The 14,506-nt window shown below is 36.5% G+C and overlaps 1 protein-coding gene across 1 annotated transcript; it reads right to left on the minus strand.

Moving 5' to 3' along the window:
• Nucleotides 1-8,056: 8,056 nt before the first annotated feature.
• Nucleotides 8,057-8,986, minus strand: OR5AN2 (olfactory receptor family 5 subfamily AN member 2). The gene is given in 1 exon segment (NM_001391368.1): nt 8,057-8,986. A coding segment is annotated over 1 exon segment (930 nt).
• Between the last annotated feature and the right edge of the window lie 5,520 nt (nt 8,987-14,506).

Below are 14,506 nucleotides of genomic sequence, written 5' to 3' on the forward strand. Positions count from 1 at the left end.
TGTCACTTACTTTGCATATACTTTTAATTTTGCATTTTATCACATTGCATTGAAGTTGTTTATTTTTACGTCATCTCCCCTACCAGACTTGAGGTTTCTAGGAAAGGATCCTTTTGTTATTAATCTTTCTATCTCAGCACTTGGCCTACTAGTAGGTGCCCACTAAATATTGATGTCAATGAAACAATGAGTGAATATCAGTCAGGTTTGATAATTGAAGAATTTTATAAGTTTACTTCTATGGTTCAGAGTATAATAGGACAATTTCATGCTTTTTTAGCCAGGTCTTGCTTGGAGACATTTTTTTTTTCTTCTTCTAATGTTATTTTTAAGAGTTTTATTGAAGTATAACTTACATATCATAAAATCCACCCATTTTAAGTGTACAATGATTTTTAGGAGATTTACAGAGTTGTGCAAGTAGCACCACAATCCAATTTTAGAATATTTTTGTCACCCAAAAATAGATCCCTCAGGCCCACTGGCAGTGTACTTGCGTTCCCACTGTAATTTTGTCTAAGCGTCAGCTTTTCATCTATTATTTGGGATGGCATGAGTCCTTGATCCTAAAAGAAAGATGCAAGTATCAAAGCTATGGAGAATAAAGAAGAGTGACATGTGCCTATGGGGTTTACAGGTTTGTATTTTTTTCCCCCAAATACCTGTGGTGACAGAGATAATATCAAAGAAAACTGAAAAACCAAGTATGGCTGCAAATTATGTGTGGCATCTTTAATTCTGTAGTTTTAGAGTGTAGCATATTACTCCTTTTTAGTAGATGCCTTTGTCTTTATTTTGCCATGATGATAGAGCCTCTCAGGCTTATCCTGGCTCAGCTCTTGTTTATCAGCACCTGTGTTCATCCTTACATTTCTCATGTGTATGTCAAATAAAGAATTGCTCTCCTCCTTTCCAAGGGTAAAGCTGTTCACCTGTAGTCCCATTGAGGCTTGGATCCATCAGCGATTCATTTTCTATTATTCATTTTCCAAGGCTACTTGTCAAGTCCTTCTTGTATCCGCCTGTGAATACACCCAAGTCACTGACTTCCTTGCTCCCTCATCCACTCATTTTAGGTGGGAACAACCCTCTTCCACAATGGTAAGAGCAGAGAGAATGCTCTAAGCAAGAGAGTGTCTATTACTATAATCACAAGGCACATTCACTCATGGAACGAGCCTTTGTGTTCCCTGCCTTGTATAGTTTGGAGGCATTTCTGCACCCAGCTGTATGTCAATGATTACTGTCATCAACTCCAGATATAAATATCTCTGGTGATTTCATAAGAGATGTTCGGAAGATGTTCTTAGTAACTTTTGAATGGCCAAAATGAATCTGAACATCTTGTCTAAGAAAGCTAGAGCAACACAACAGTTGGAGCGTAGACAGGACTTCAGGTGCGTGTTTTACCATCTTCACTCTATACTACTTCACTCAGGTTCTTCTCTGCCTTTGATTCGTTAAAATTTAATTTAAAATGAATACATGGGAAGCTTGAAGAATACAGAACAGTATAATAAAAAAAAAGTCACCCATAATCTTGCCACTCAGAAATAGGGACTGATAACATTGTTGACTCTTTAGAGGAGCTCAAGACTTATCTCCCACTTGTTCATTCCCTAAGACTTTGTGGGACTTTGCACTTATTCACCAAAGAGAAGTGCTGTTTGGTGCTGCTAGGCTGGACAAAGTGGTTGTAAAGTTCTCTTTAGGGAACGTATGCCTAAGGTACTGGACTAAGCAGAGGCTATAAGGGTCTAAATCTCACAAATTTTAAATCCTGCCATGGTCAGCTTCCCCAAAATCTGAGATGGCTGTGTGTGTTATTCTCACAAACTTCCAGATTTTTTTTCACTGAGACTATAGGAATCTGGTCAAAAGAAAAGAGGGATACTGTGAAAGGGGGCTACTGTCCAGAGGGACTTCATGCCAGGCTCTGTTCCCTATTTGGAAAGACTGAGTAGATAGCAATGAATTAGAAACATAGGCAAGCTCAAAGAGGATACTAAATCCAGATTTCTAAATTTGGACTGGGAAATAGAGTCTGGTACTGCTTTGGTAACCTTCCACAGCAATTGTCACTGAAAGTATAAATGAGGCAATTACAGGCTGGCCACAAGTTAGAGGGTGTGTTTGAGCTGTATGTGGTCCTGGTGGGCTGATTATTGGTTTGGATGTTTTGTATATTCCTCCTCCTGTCCATCTGGCTCTTTTGGTCCACCAGCCCTTTCCCACTCCTCTTGGGGTGCATGAGAAACTTTATGATCCTCTTCCATGCCTCTCTGCAGCCACAGAAAACTCAGGCTGACTTTCTTTTTTTCTTCCTTTTTTTCTTTTTTGAGGAAGACTAGCCCTGAGCTAACTACTGCCAGTCCTCTTCTTTTTGCTGAGGAAGACTGGCCCTGAGCTAACATCCGTACCCATCTTCCTCTACTTTATATGTGGGACGCCTACCACAGCATGGCGTGCCAAGTGGTGCCATGTCTGCACTGGGATCTGAACCGGCGAACCCCGGGCGGCTGAGAAGTGGAACATGCGAACTTAACCACTGCGCCACCGTGCTGGCTCCTCAGGGTGACTTTCTTAAGGCCTTTCTCAGCCTGGGCTTTTCTTGCTGCTCTGTATACTCTAGGTTGCCATTTTATATTTATGTGGTAAATAGGAGAACTCTAGGACCTGTGTTGCTTTCCACGCCCCAGTCAAGGAGCATCCATGAGTGCCTTCTCCTTTGGATTCTTCAAAGAGCTTCTATATCTTTCTAGACATTGAACTTAACCCCAAGTGATCAGGGAGCATGGGACAAGACCTCAAACTAACGCATCCAAACTTTCCTGATTCACCTCCATCACTTTGCTTCCTCTCTTCACCAGCAAGGAGGATCTGTATCTGGTTTTATTGAGTTTGTCACCTTCTGAAACTTTTTCTCTTACACTTGAACCAAAGCTTTTTAATTTAACAAACAGGAATTTTCACCATTTGTTCCCTGGTTCTGCTCTGCAAAATTTCCCCTCATGGTTGACTAATGCCTGACTTTCCAGCTTGGGGAAAGACTTTCAAGATTCAAGCAAAGAAATTCAATGAAGCACAAAGTGATAAATATACATTGGTAAATATCATCCTGCCACCATATAAAAAGGTGTAAACATGAAACTCTCATTGTAGTGAATGGTTAATCTTGGCCAAATTTCCCAGGTTTCAACCTTGTCACTACCACTCATGAACCATCAAACATTGGGAAAGTTACTTAAACCTTTGTGTCCCAGTTTTTTCATGTTAAAAATGAGTACACAATAATAACACATCTCTCACGGGATCATAAGGATTAAGTGAGTAAGTACATATAAAGCACATGAACAGTGCCTGGCACTTAGTAAAGGCTCAAGAAGCATTATGGATTATCATTATTGCCAATATGCAGGACTGGTATTTTATTAGTATGCATTGGCATGGCCATACTTGTAGTTTATTGATGTCTTTCATTCTGATAGGTTGGTGTTTATCTGGTGTCAAACCATCAAGCAGTTTCTAAGCAGCAGAGTGGTGGCATCTGCTTCGTTGACTTTTCACACTTCAATTGCTTTGGCTGGTGAGAAGATAATGAGCCCAAATGGCTTTAGAAAGGAGGCAGCATGAGCTTTATGTTTGCAACAATTCCTCTAGTCTCTCAAGTCCCATGGTGGCAATGTGGAGGCAGACACAGGAAGATCATGCACACACTGTGAGTCTGTCACAGCTGAGGAACACTGACCTTAAGATACCACAATCTTATTAAAGGCTGTTGGCAGCCTGCCCATCCTCCTCTCCAGAGAGAGACATTATCTTTGTTATCATGGAAGGTAAGCAGATATTCTCCATGGTGGGGAAGATGTCTCTATTTCTACTATCATATTTTTTTTGACAGAGAGATTTCTTAAATATTGCACAGTCATTTTGTTACAAATGAAATAGATCATCTGAAAAATGAGCACAACAGTAAAATTCACTTAATAATCACAATTTTCAATTTTACCTCTAGGATGAGTTTTAGGGATCTCTAGGCCTAAACATGGAATACTAGATTAAGGCTCTTTCAGAATAACTAAACTAAACTTAAATAACTAGAGGAATTTAAAAATATTTTAAATTACTTTTGTTAATTTAACAGATGAAATGTGGCACATTTACTTGTAATTTGCATTTATCTGAGTATGAGTTTGAGCTATTTTTCATGTATTTGTTTAGACTCATTTTCTCTTTTGTAATTCAGCTTTTTATACGGTTTGTAATAATCTGATTACTTTAAGTAGAGTGAATGAAACTTCCATCAAAATGTTAACCCTTTATAGATCATCATTTGTTGCTTTACTTTCTTCAAATTTCCTTTTTTCCTTGAATTTTATTTGTGTCATTGGTTGAAAAGAAATTTAAAGCCTTTAGAGTACCAACTTATTTTCCTTTGTGATTTCTTTCACTGATTTTTTAAGCTTGTTAAACTCTTTATCACTGACAAATCACTTTTATTTATATTTTCTTAGAGATATTTATCAATTTTATTCATATATTTTTTCTAGTATTCACTTGTGGTTTAAATGTGTTTTATTCATTATTCTTCAATAGACATGGCAGCTATATTTTATGTATTGTGAAATAAATACAAATTTATTTTTATATTCTGAAATATTTAACTAATCTCAGAATTATGAATTCACTATTTTTATCAATAATTTGTATTACTATAGATGATTCTTTTATGAAAAATTTTACTTTTCATCTGAAATAAATTTTTGTTCTATTTTTTAGCCTTTGCACAATTTCCTCATAGTTTAAATTATTGTATGAGTTGAATAACTAGAGAGACAAGTCACTACTTATTTTTTCAAAATATTCTTGTTATTGCCAACCTTTATTCCACAAGTTAAACATTGTTATCATTTTACAAAGTTCTTTCCATTGCCCCCTACCCCCACCAAATGCTGTGGGGATTTGGATTGGAATTAATTTTAACAAACAAATTACCTGATTAAAACGGGCAAGTTTTCAATATTCTTTCTTCAGATCAAGAGAATTATCTTTTCTTAAAATTCATCAATCTTGTTTTCTTCATCTGTTTAATTATTGCCTTTTGAACTTATTATATTATGTTGGATCTCCTGAAGCAATCCTTCATGCCTCATCATCTCATTGATCATATTCATCTCTTTGTGCTCTGTCTCCGAATTCTTAGGAAAGATCTCAGGGTAGATCTTCAGTCTAACGCTTGGTTTTCTGAAATATCCCATTTGCTGTTCATTGCCTTACTCATTTTTTAAATTCTCGAATTACAGAGCACACGGGAGTCATGCCCTCAGACGAAAACAGGTCTAAGGACTCTCTGACTGCCAGGTGAATGTTAACCTTCCTGAAGCTGCCCTGGCATAGGTTTAGCAATCCATTGATCCACTCCCTGGATGTGTCTCCACTTAGGAAACTTTGAAAACTTTTCCAAACTCCACTTTTTTCTTCGCTTTCAGACATCTACTTTTGTTCACCAAGAATAAAGCAGTACAGCACTTATGAAAAATAGGATATAGGTATATGTAACATTATTTCCCAAATTTAGAATATAAAATAATTCAGATGTATAGTGATGAGCAGAACAACCAGTCAGCAATCAGTGCTGAATTAGGATCGTTTAGCCTATGCCCACAGTCCTAGAAGCTACCAAATCTCATTGTCTTCTGTTAACACAGCAAGGAAAATACAGCTTCTTAGAACACAGGATTTACTTCTCCAAATTTCAGAGCCCTTCTGCTCTCAGTCATGGTACTAAATTCTTGCAGCAGCCTAGAAGCCCAGAAATCATTGTATGATATAATTAATAGATGCAGGTCATGTTTCCCCTAGTACAACATCACATAAACTACACTTATTTCTTTCAAAAGATCATCAGGACAAAAATGTTAATCACATGTACTTACAAAAAGAGAAAAACACACAGTACTGTCCATAAGTCAGTCTAATTACTATCTCTGTATGATTAATTAATCTCTGAACCTTTGTCATTCATGAGAAACTCCCGCACAGGAATATGTGTCCTATACATCCGTATCTTGCAGATGATTTAAAGATCAGAATAAAAGGGATGCAGGTCTTCTGTGGAAATAGGCCCCTTTGATTTAAGGGCCATATGACTCTTTTCTGAGGACGATGTTTTTTATAATTGAGGAGATTTTTAATTTTACATAATGAAGTTTTTCTTCATTATGACATTGACTCCAAGCAGTACTTCTCTTTGGAGGTCTTAAGTATCTCTGACCATAAAAATATTAACGATCCAACCAAGCAAAATCTATGGTACTTAAGAAGTTCTTTCTCTTTCTCAACTCCAGTCCAGTCTTCACCTGATGTCCTTGTTTATTAGGCTGAAGCTGAGTGAGATCTGGATGGCATGACTAACAGATGTCAGTGCTAAAAAAGACATTAGATGAAATCTAGGTCTACAGCCCCATATCTGACTTCTGTTGACAAAATCCTATCCCATAACTACAACTCAGCTATTGTCCAAAAAGAGTTCTCTCTTTTTTTCGAAGAAGAAGAAGATTAGCCCTGAGCTATCATTCGCCACCAATCCTCCTCCTTTTGCTGATGAAGGTTGTCCCTGGGCTAACATCTGTGCCCACCTTCCTCTACTTTATATGTGGAATGCCTGCCACAGCATTCCTGAGATCTGACCTGGTGAACCCTGGGCCACCGAAGCAGAGTGTGCTAACTTAACCGCTGCGCCACCAGGCCAGCCCCTCCCAAAATGTTCTCTTTCGCCTCCAAGCTCTATAAAGTTAGATTTTACCTGAGGGATATGTCTTAGAAGCAGGAACTTCAAAGTTATAGCACCTACAATTATTCAAAAGGTTTGCTTTAAGATCTTACCACATGAGTACTCGTGGAGATTTTGAATTTTCCCTTTCAAATACAAAGGAAGAAATGTACACAATGCCTTTTACCAGGAAGAATCTCTTCAATATATCTCTTATTTCTATCCTAGGATTATGGATATCAGAATCCTATCAGAAAATAAACAACGGAAATGTGCTTTATGTCCCAGCCTCAACTCTGCAGTATTTCTCTAGGCCTTGTAGTAATTCCAACCAAGCTTACAAGGAAAACAGCCAAATCTATACTTTCTTATGAACTGGAAGTTCGGCTTCTCAAACTGATTTTACCATCTACTTACCATTTGTTAATTATTGGAAAAACAACTTTCTAATGGAGACACGTTTTACTTAAAATACCAAAAATAAGAAAAGTAGCACGAAGACGTTGGAGGTGTCAAAATCAGGCACTAGATCACCTCATCAGCAGAGTGCCAATTTCTGATTCTTTTTTCTAGTTACACAGTGAAGGTGGAGAACAAAGATGACTCTATAGTAATAACAGACTAGGAATTATTTAGGGACCTTTAATGAGCCAACTGCTTGACCAAACCTTTAATATGACAGATATGTTAAGCATTGCTATTACAGCAAATTTCTTTTTGTGTAGAGTTAAAAAATCTTTGATCTGGTATGGTTATTTTTTGCTTTGTACATATCCATAAATGAAGAAATTAATCCATAATTCCCAGAAATGAAAGAATAGGTTCAAAGTGAGAAGAGAACTAATCTAATTAGTCAGGAAATTCATTTTAAAGAGATCTCTCAGTATTGATAGTAATCCATGCCCTACCTAAAATGAGATGCTATGACAAGGTTTGCTGGTCTCCTGGCAGCCTTGACCATTACTGGCATCTCTGGTCCTTGAGGTAGTACATTCTGGGTAGGATGGAATATTGAAGGTGAAGGGTCACACCACCACAACTAGCTACAAAAATACTTTTCGATTGCTTGGCCTATTTATGTATTAGGTCATATCTGATGAAGGATGGAGTTATTGAGTTTCCAGATACTTTTTACGCATTTTCCTGGCCTTGTGCCTGCCATGAGTTTATAAGAAGAGTACAGCAAGTCTAATTCAGCCCACAATTAGGAGAGTTCTAGGTAAATGTTTTAGTTGACATTTCTCCTGCACTGTACATCTGAAGTAAATTCTATAATTAGTAACACTAGGAAAAGATTCTCTTCTTCCATCTGTTTAGGGCATCTTTTATTTCCTTGTTCCTCAGGCTGTAGATCAATGCATTTAGCATGGGAATTATAACAGTGTATAAGACTGATGCCAACTTGTTTTGATTCAGGGAATCACCAGAGTTAGGATACATATAAACAAAGATACCTGAGCCAAAGAAGAGGGTCACTGCTGTCAGGTGAGAACCACAGGTGTTGAAGGCCTTGGACCTGCCTTCAGCTGAAGTGATCTTCAGAATGGTGGCAATAATATAACCATAGAATATCATGATAACCAGGACAGATGTGAGCCCAAAAATCACTGTGATCACAGACGTTATGACTTGAAAGAAAAAGGTGTCAGAGCAGGATAGGATCAGTAGTTGGAGAAGGTCACCGAAGAAATGGTTGATGACATTTGGCCCACAGAAATGGAGCTGAAGTAAAACACACAGCTGGATCAATGAACCAAAGAATCCAGTTATCCAAGATCCTGCCACCATCTTCACACAGAGGGTTGGGGACATGATGGCTGTGGAGAGAAGAGGATTACAAATGGCAGCATAGTGTTCATAAGCCATGGCTGCCAGGAGACAGCACTCAGTCAGACCCAATCTAGAGAAGAAGTATTGTATTGTGCACTCCATAAAGGAGATGAATTTCTGCTTCTTGAAGAAGTCTGAGAGCATCCTGGGCGCTATAGTGGAAACATAGCAGATGTCCAGCACAGACAGGTTACTGAGGAAAAAGTACATAGGTGTGTGCAGGTGAGAGTCCATCCTGATGAGGGTGATGAGGCCCACATTCCAGGATACTGGCATAAGGTAGATCCCTAGGAATATTGAAAAGAGGACAACGGTGAGCTTTGGAAATTCAGAGAATCCTAAGAGAATGAACTTTGTAATTGTACCATTCCTTCTTCCAGCCATTGCATTGGTGATCCTACAATCTGTAGGGGAAAAAGAGAATAAATATCTGTCAGCTGTTATCCCAATTTCTATGGAAATAGACCACCTCCTACCCACACTGAACAGAGAACCAAGAGAAATACTGAGTCATTTTAGGAGAAATAACCCTGATTAACTTTGTCCTTAAATAGCTACAATGGTTTTGTGTATCAAGTTTTCCACATGTAAAAGGAAATAATTACAGTTTTCATTGTTAATCCCTCAGGCTCTAACAAGCACAAAAGAAAGTACAGTAACATTTGGAAAGCCTTCTTAAAAGATGTTTTAGAAATTTTAGGATATTATTAATAGGATTATAACCTCTGTTTATAGCTTAGTGACCAAGAACATGTCCTTAGATGTCACATAGCTGTTTTTGGATTCTGGCTCTGCTGTGAGCTTTATGACTCTGAACAGTTTGTCTGTTATCTTTCTGCCTAAATTACTTCATCTGTAAAATAGGGAAAACAGAACTTATCTCATAGGGCCTATTTGAAGCTAAATTAGTTCAGCTATATACAGTGTCTGTCATGCATATAATAAGTATTGTATGAAGTGGTGTCACTAGGGAATATCTTTCTAATACAGTTTTGAAGCAATCTTTTGGTGTGTGAAAAACTTTTAAAGTTTAAGTTTTAAAGGGTTGGTCATACAGATAATAATCTCTATCTACAATGTGATTAAATTAGAAATCAATAGCAAATTGGTAATTAAAGCAACATCATAATTGGAAACTATGTATTTCTGTACTATTCAGAAGTCAAATAATAAATTACAATAGAAAACATTTGCAATTTAAATATAATGAAAAATACTATTTATAAAATCTTGTGGATTTTTAAATTGAAATATAACATTGTGAATGTTTAAGGTGTGTGATGTATTGATTTGATACCTTTGTACATTGCAATATGATTGCCGTCACAAATCTAGCTAATACCTCAATAACGCCCCACAACTATTGTTTCTTTTTTGTGATGAGATATTTAACAAATCTTGTGGATTTAACTGAAGATGTAGTTAGAGAGATATAATTAAACGCATATAAAAGATGAAAGATTGAAACCAAACGCTCTGACCATAACTCTTAGACAATTAGGAAAGAACAAAAAAGTTTTAAAAATAAGTATAAAAATTTAAAAGTAATTCAAGAAAATCAAAAGTTGATTCTTTTTTTTTTTATAGATTGGCACCTGAGCTAACAACTGTTGCCAATCTTCCTTTTTTTTTCTGCTTTTTCTCCCAAAATCCCCCCAATGCATAGTTGTATATTTTAGTTGTGGGTTCTTCTAGTTGTGCATGTGGGATGTCGCCTCAGCGTGGACTGACGAGCGGTGCCATGTCTGCATCCAGGATCCAAACCAGCGAAACCCTGGGCTGCTGAAGCGGAGCACGTGAACTTAACCACTGGGCCACGGAGGGATTCTTGACATATCTAGTGACCAAGCAAAATACGATTTTATTTTCAAAGATTTTATTTTTTTCCTTTTTCTCCCCAAAGCCCCCTGGTACATAGTTGTATATTCTTCATTGTGGGTCTTTCTACTTGTGGCTTGTGGGACGCTGCCTCAGCCTGGTTTGATGAGCAGTGCCATGTCCACACCCAGGATTCGAACCAACAAAACACTGGGCCGCCTGCAGTGGAGCAATCAAACTTAACCACTCGGCCACGGGGCCAGCCTCTGCAAAAAACAATTTTTTGCAGAATGGAAAAGGAAACGTAATTCTAGATCCTGGAGATGTTACAAAGGTAATAAGAGGATACTCTAAACAATTTCATGTCAATAAATTTTGAAACAAATAAAATGTACAAGCTTCTAGAAAAATGTAACTTACCAAAACTGACTCAAGTAGGAATAGAAAATTGGAATATTCTATAAACACTAAAATATTGACTCAATAGTAATAATTTTCCCGTGAAGAAAACTCTAAGCCCAAATTGTTTTATCAGCAAGTTGGACTAAGAATTAAAGGAAAACAATAGTCCCAATCATACACAAAACTTTCCAGAGAATGGAAATTTGGAGCAATTTCCAACTCATTTTGTGGGACTATCACAACTTAATACCAAAACCTGACAAGGATAGAATAATAAAGGAAATAACAGCTGTACTCACTTAGGAACATAGATTAGAAACATCTAAAACAAAATTTTGGCAAACTGAATCCAATAGTATATAAAAATAATACATCATGAACAAGTTCCAGAAAAGCAAGGTTGGTTTAGTGCTAGAAAGTCAGTTAATGTAATTCATCACATTAAAAGATTAAGGAAGAAAGTAATATAATCACCTAAGTAGATAAACCCAAAAGAAACAACATAACAATTATTAACATTAATAATTATTCCCAGATGGTCTGAATGTCTATGTAGAAAATCCAAAAGAATATGCTGATAAATCATTAGAATTAATGAGAGTTTAGCGAAATCAACACATACAAAAAATATTGTTCAAAATCACTTTAATGTTTAAACTCCAGCAAAAATGGCTGGAGATTTTAAGAAAAAGATACCATTTTAAATAATACCCAAACCACGAACATGGTTTAATCTTTCCATTTATTTAGGTATTCTTTGACATTTTCATAGAGGTTTATAATTTTGTCCATCTGGATGTTTCCTATCTTTTGTCAAATTTATTCCTGGACATTTAGCTCACTGATTCTTAAAGTTCTTCATATTTCAGGATTTGGGGTAAGGGGTGAGCTTATTCACTTGTATGTAGTAATATTTAAGTACTAACTAGACCCTTAAATGAATTTAATCAGAAATGAGGCTACAAATTGTGAAATAAATGTTGATTCTTATTGAAATCTTTAGGCATTATGAAATGAGGTTTGCTAATTTTATCATAAAAAGAGCTTGCAAATTGCCAGTCTTTGAACATCAAACAGACAAATCAACTGTAACTTTTAGGGTACAGTATTGTAAATGTCTACCCTTTTGTTTATCTCTGTCTTCATTAATAATAATAGTAATAATAATAATAAAAAGACATATTGAGCACTTATGTCCTAGTCATTCTTCTAATACATATATTAACTCATTTAATACTCACAACAACCCTATTTTAATATAAGGCACATGAAGTTAGGGAATTTGCCCAAAGTTCCAATGAAATAAGTGGCAGACTTGGGAACCCACTTAGGTAGCCTGGCTCCAGGGTTGGGCATTTAACAATTACATTGTTCTGCAAGTTTACATTAGAAGTTTATGTCTCTTTCATATTTATTTTCCTAGTCATTAGCATTTACCATTTAATTAGATTTATAAGTCATTTACAGTTTGAAGATTATTTTTAAAGGACTGTATAAACAAGTCAGAGTAGGTAGGGTCAAAAGGTCACATTGGCTCAGCGTCAATTGTAGCTAGAGTAAGTCGCCCTCACATCAATTATTATGATTAATATCCTCCAGGTCTGCAAAGATAGTAATTGAAAACAATTTTTAATATTTCAAAAAGCTATTAAAATTGTATATTTATGCAAAATAATACCATCAACTTGCTTTAGAGAGAAAATTACATCAATTCCTTCTGGCTACTCTATTTCAGACTAAGCAAAAGTTTCAACAGTTTCTGATGAATATATAGTTGTCCCTCGGTATGCCTTGGGGATTGGTTCCAGGAGCCCTGCAGATATGAAAATCTGTGGGTCCTCAACTCCCTTATATATAAATGGCATAGTGTTTGCATACAACATAACACACATCCTCCTGTGTACTTTATATCATTTCTAGATTATTTATAATACCTAATACAAGGTAAATGTTATGTAAACAATTGTTATATTGTTTAGGGAATAATGACAAGAAAAAACAGTCTGTATATATTCAGTACAGCAACAGCTCATCATAGGCCTTTTGCCTCTGGCTGGTTGATGTGAGACGTAGAACCTGAGGATACAGAGGGCCCATTGTAAATAGGAAATTAAATTAATTACTGAGAAGTGGAATATATTGGGCTTCACCATTTGTCAACTTCATGATTTTTGGCGAATCACTTCATCTTTATGTGCCTCCATTTGTTCATCAGTAAGGGAGGAATGATCATTAACTTCACAGGGTTGTTGTGAAGACCCATTTAATTATGGTATGTACAGTGTGTGATAGAGTGCTGGTCACATAGTAAGCTCTCAAAAAAATGGGAGTTTTATATTAATAATGAATAATAATAATGATTATATCATAAAAGTATTTTGCTAACTAAAAATCTTTTAGAGGGAAAAAATGGCATTATTTGGTGGTAAAAAGTGGGGACTCCTTGGCCCAAATGGTGAACCGTTAGAAAACCTCCATGTCCTCCATTCCTCACTCTACCTGCTTGCTAATGCCTGAAATTCCACATTAGATGTTTTTGTTTGGGTTCAAATACCTTGGTTTTTGTTAGAATTCAAATATTCCCTTTGGAATAGAGGATAAGGAGAATGGTAATTGAGAGAAAATAAAAAAGTAAAAATAGTTGTTGAAACTGGATGCGTGAGGACTCTGGGTTGAATGCATAGGAGAGCAAGGTTGCAAGAAGAAGAAAGAAAGCAGATTGTCCTATTTCAGTTCTACCCACCCAGATGTTCTTGAATATATTCTTACAGGTGTGTCTTGGTGAAATCTGGGAGGTGTTGCTGCCACAACTGCTTTCTCTGGACCTGTATCTTGACCATACTCTAGATGCCCAGATGTGCATAGCATTCTTTCAGGAATTATAGGACACAAACATCATACTATAAGCATTCAGGATGGAGATATTTACTTCCCCTAGGCTCTGCTTTCAGCCATGGCTCCTACTAGCAGGTTGCTACAAGAGAGATACTTTCAACCAAAGATTCTCTTAAATTTTTCCTTATGGTCCAGTGTGGACAGAGAAGAGGCAATTAACAAAAGGCATCATTTTCAGTTAATTATTCTCTCGAGTCATAGATGGAGAAAAACAATGAAGAGTTACTCCCCGCTGATTCCATTTCTCTGCACTATCCTGTGCCCCTCATGACATAATTGAATCAAGTTCCAATTTTCCTTTCCAGACTTTTAGAATCATGAGATCTGGGAGGGACTTCAAGGTAGGGTGATCCATATTATTTATTTTCCAAATTGGACAGCTTTGGTCATGAAAAGGAGAGTTATTAATAATCATGTCAAGACAGAAAGCATAAACCAAGGTAAACCAGGTTTTATGGTCAGCCAACATTTGAAGTCTTTATCAGAACTATCATTCACTGTGGTTTTGGTGATTATGTGCTCAGGTTCTGGATGGACCTGCTTGGGTTGACTTCTGACTTAATTATTTATGAGTTCTGTGCACTTGATGCTTTTACTCAATCTCACCGTGCCTCAGTTACTTAATCAGTAAAATGGAGGTGATAACAGAACAACTACCTAAAAGGATTGTGGTGAACTTAAATGAAATAATACCTGTGCAGTGCTTCGACGAACTCAATAAATGTTAGAAATTTAATAATTGTTAGTATTATCATCATTGTGATTTCCCCATTTTTTCTGTTCATACTT

Source organism: Equus caballus, chromosome 12 (assembly GCF_041296265.1).
Source record: "Equus caballus isolate H_3958 breed thoroughbred chromosome 12, TB-T2T, whole genome shotgun sequence".
Classification (NCBI taxonomy): Eukaryota; Metazoa; Chordata; class Mammalia; order Perissodactyla; family Equidae; genus Equus; species Equus caballus.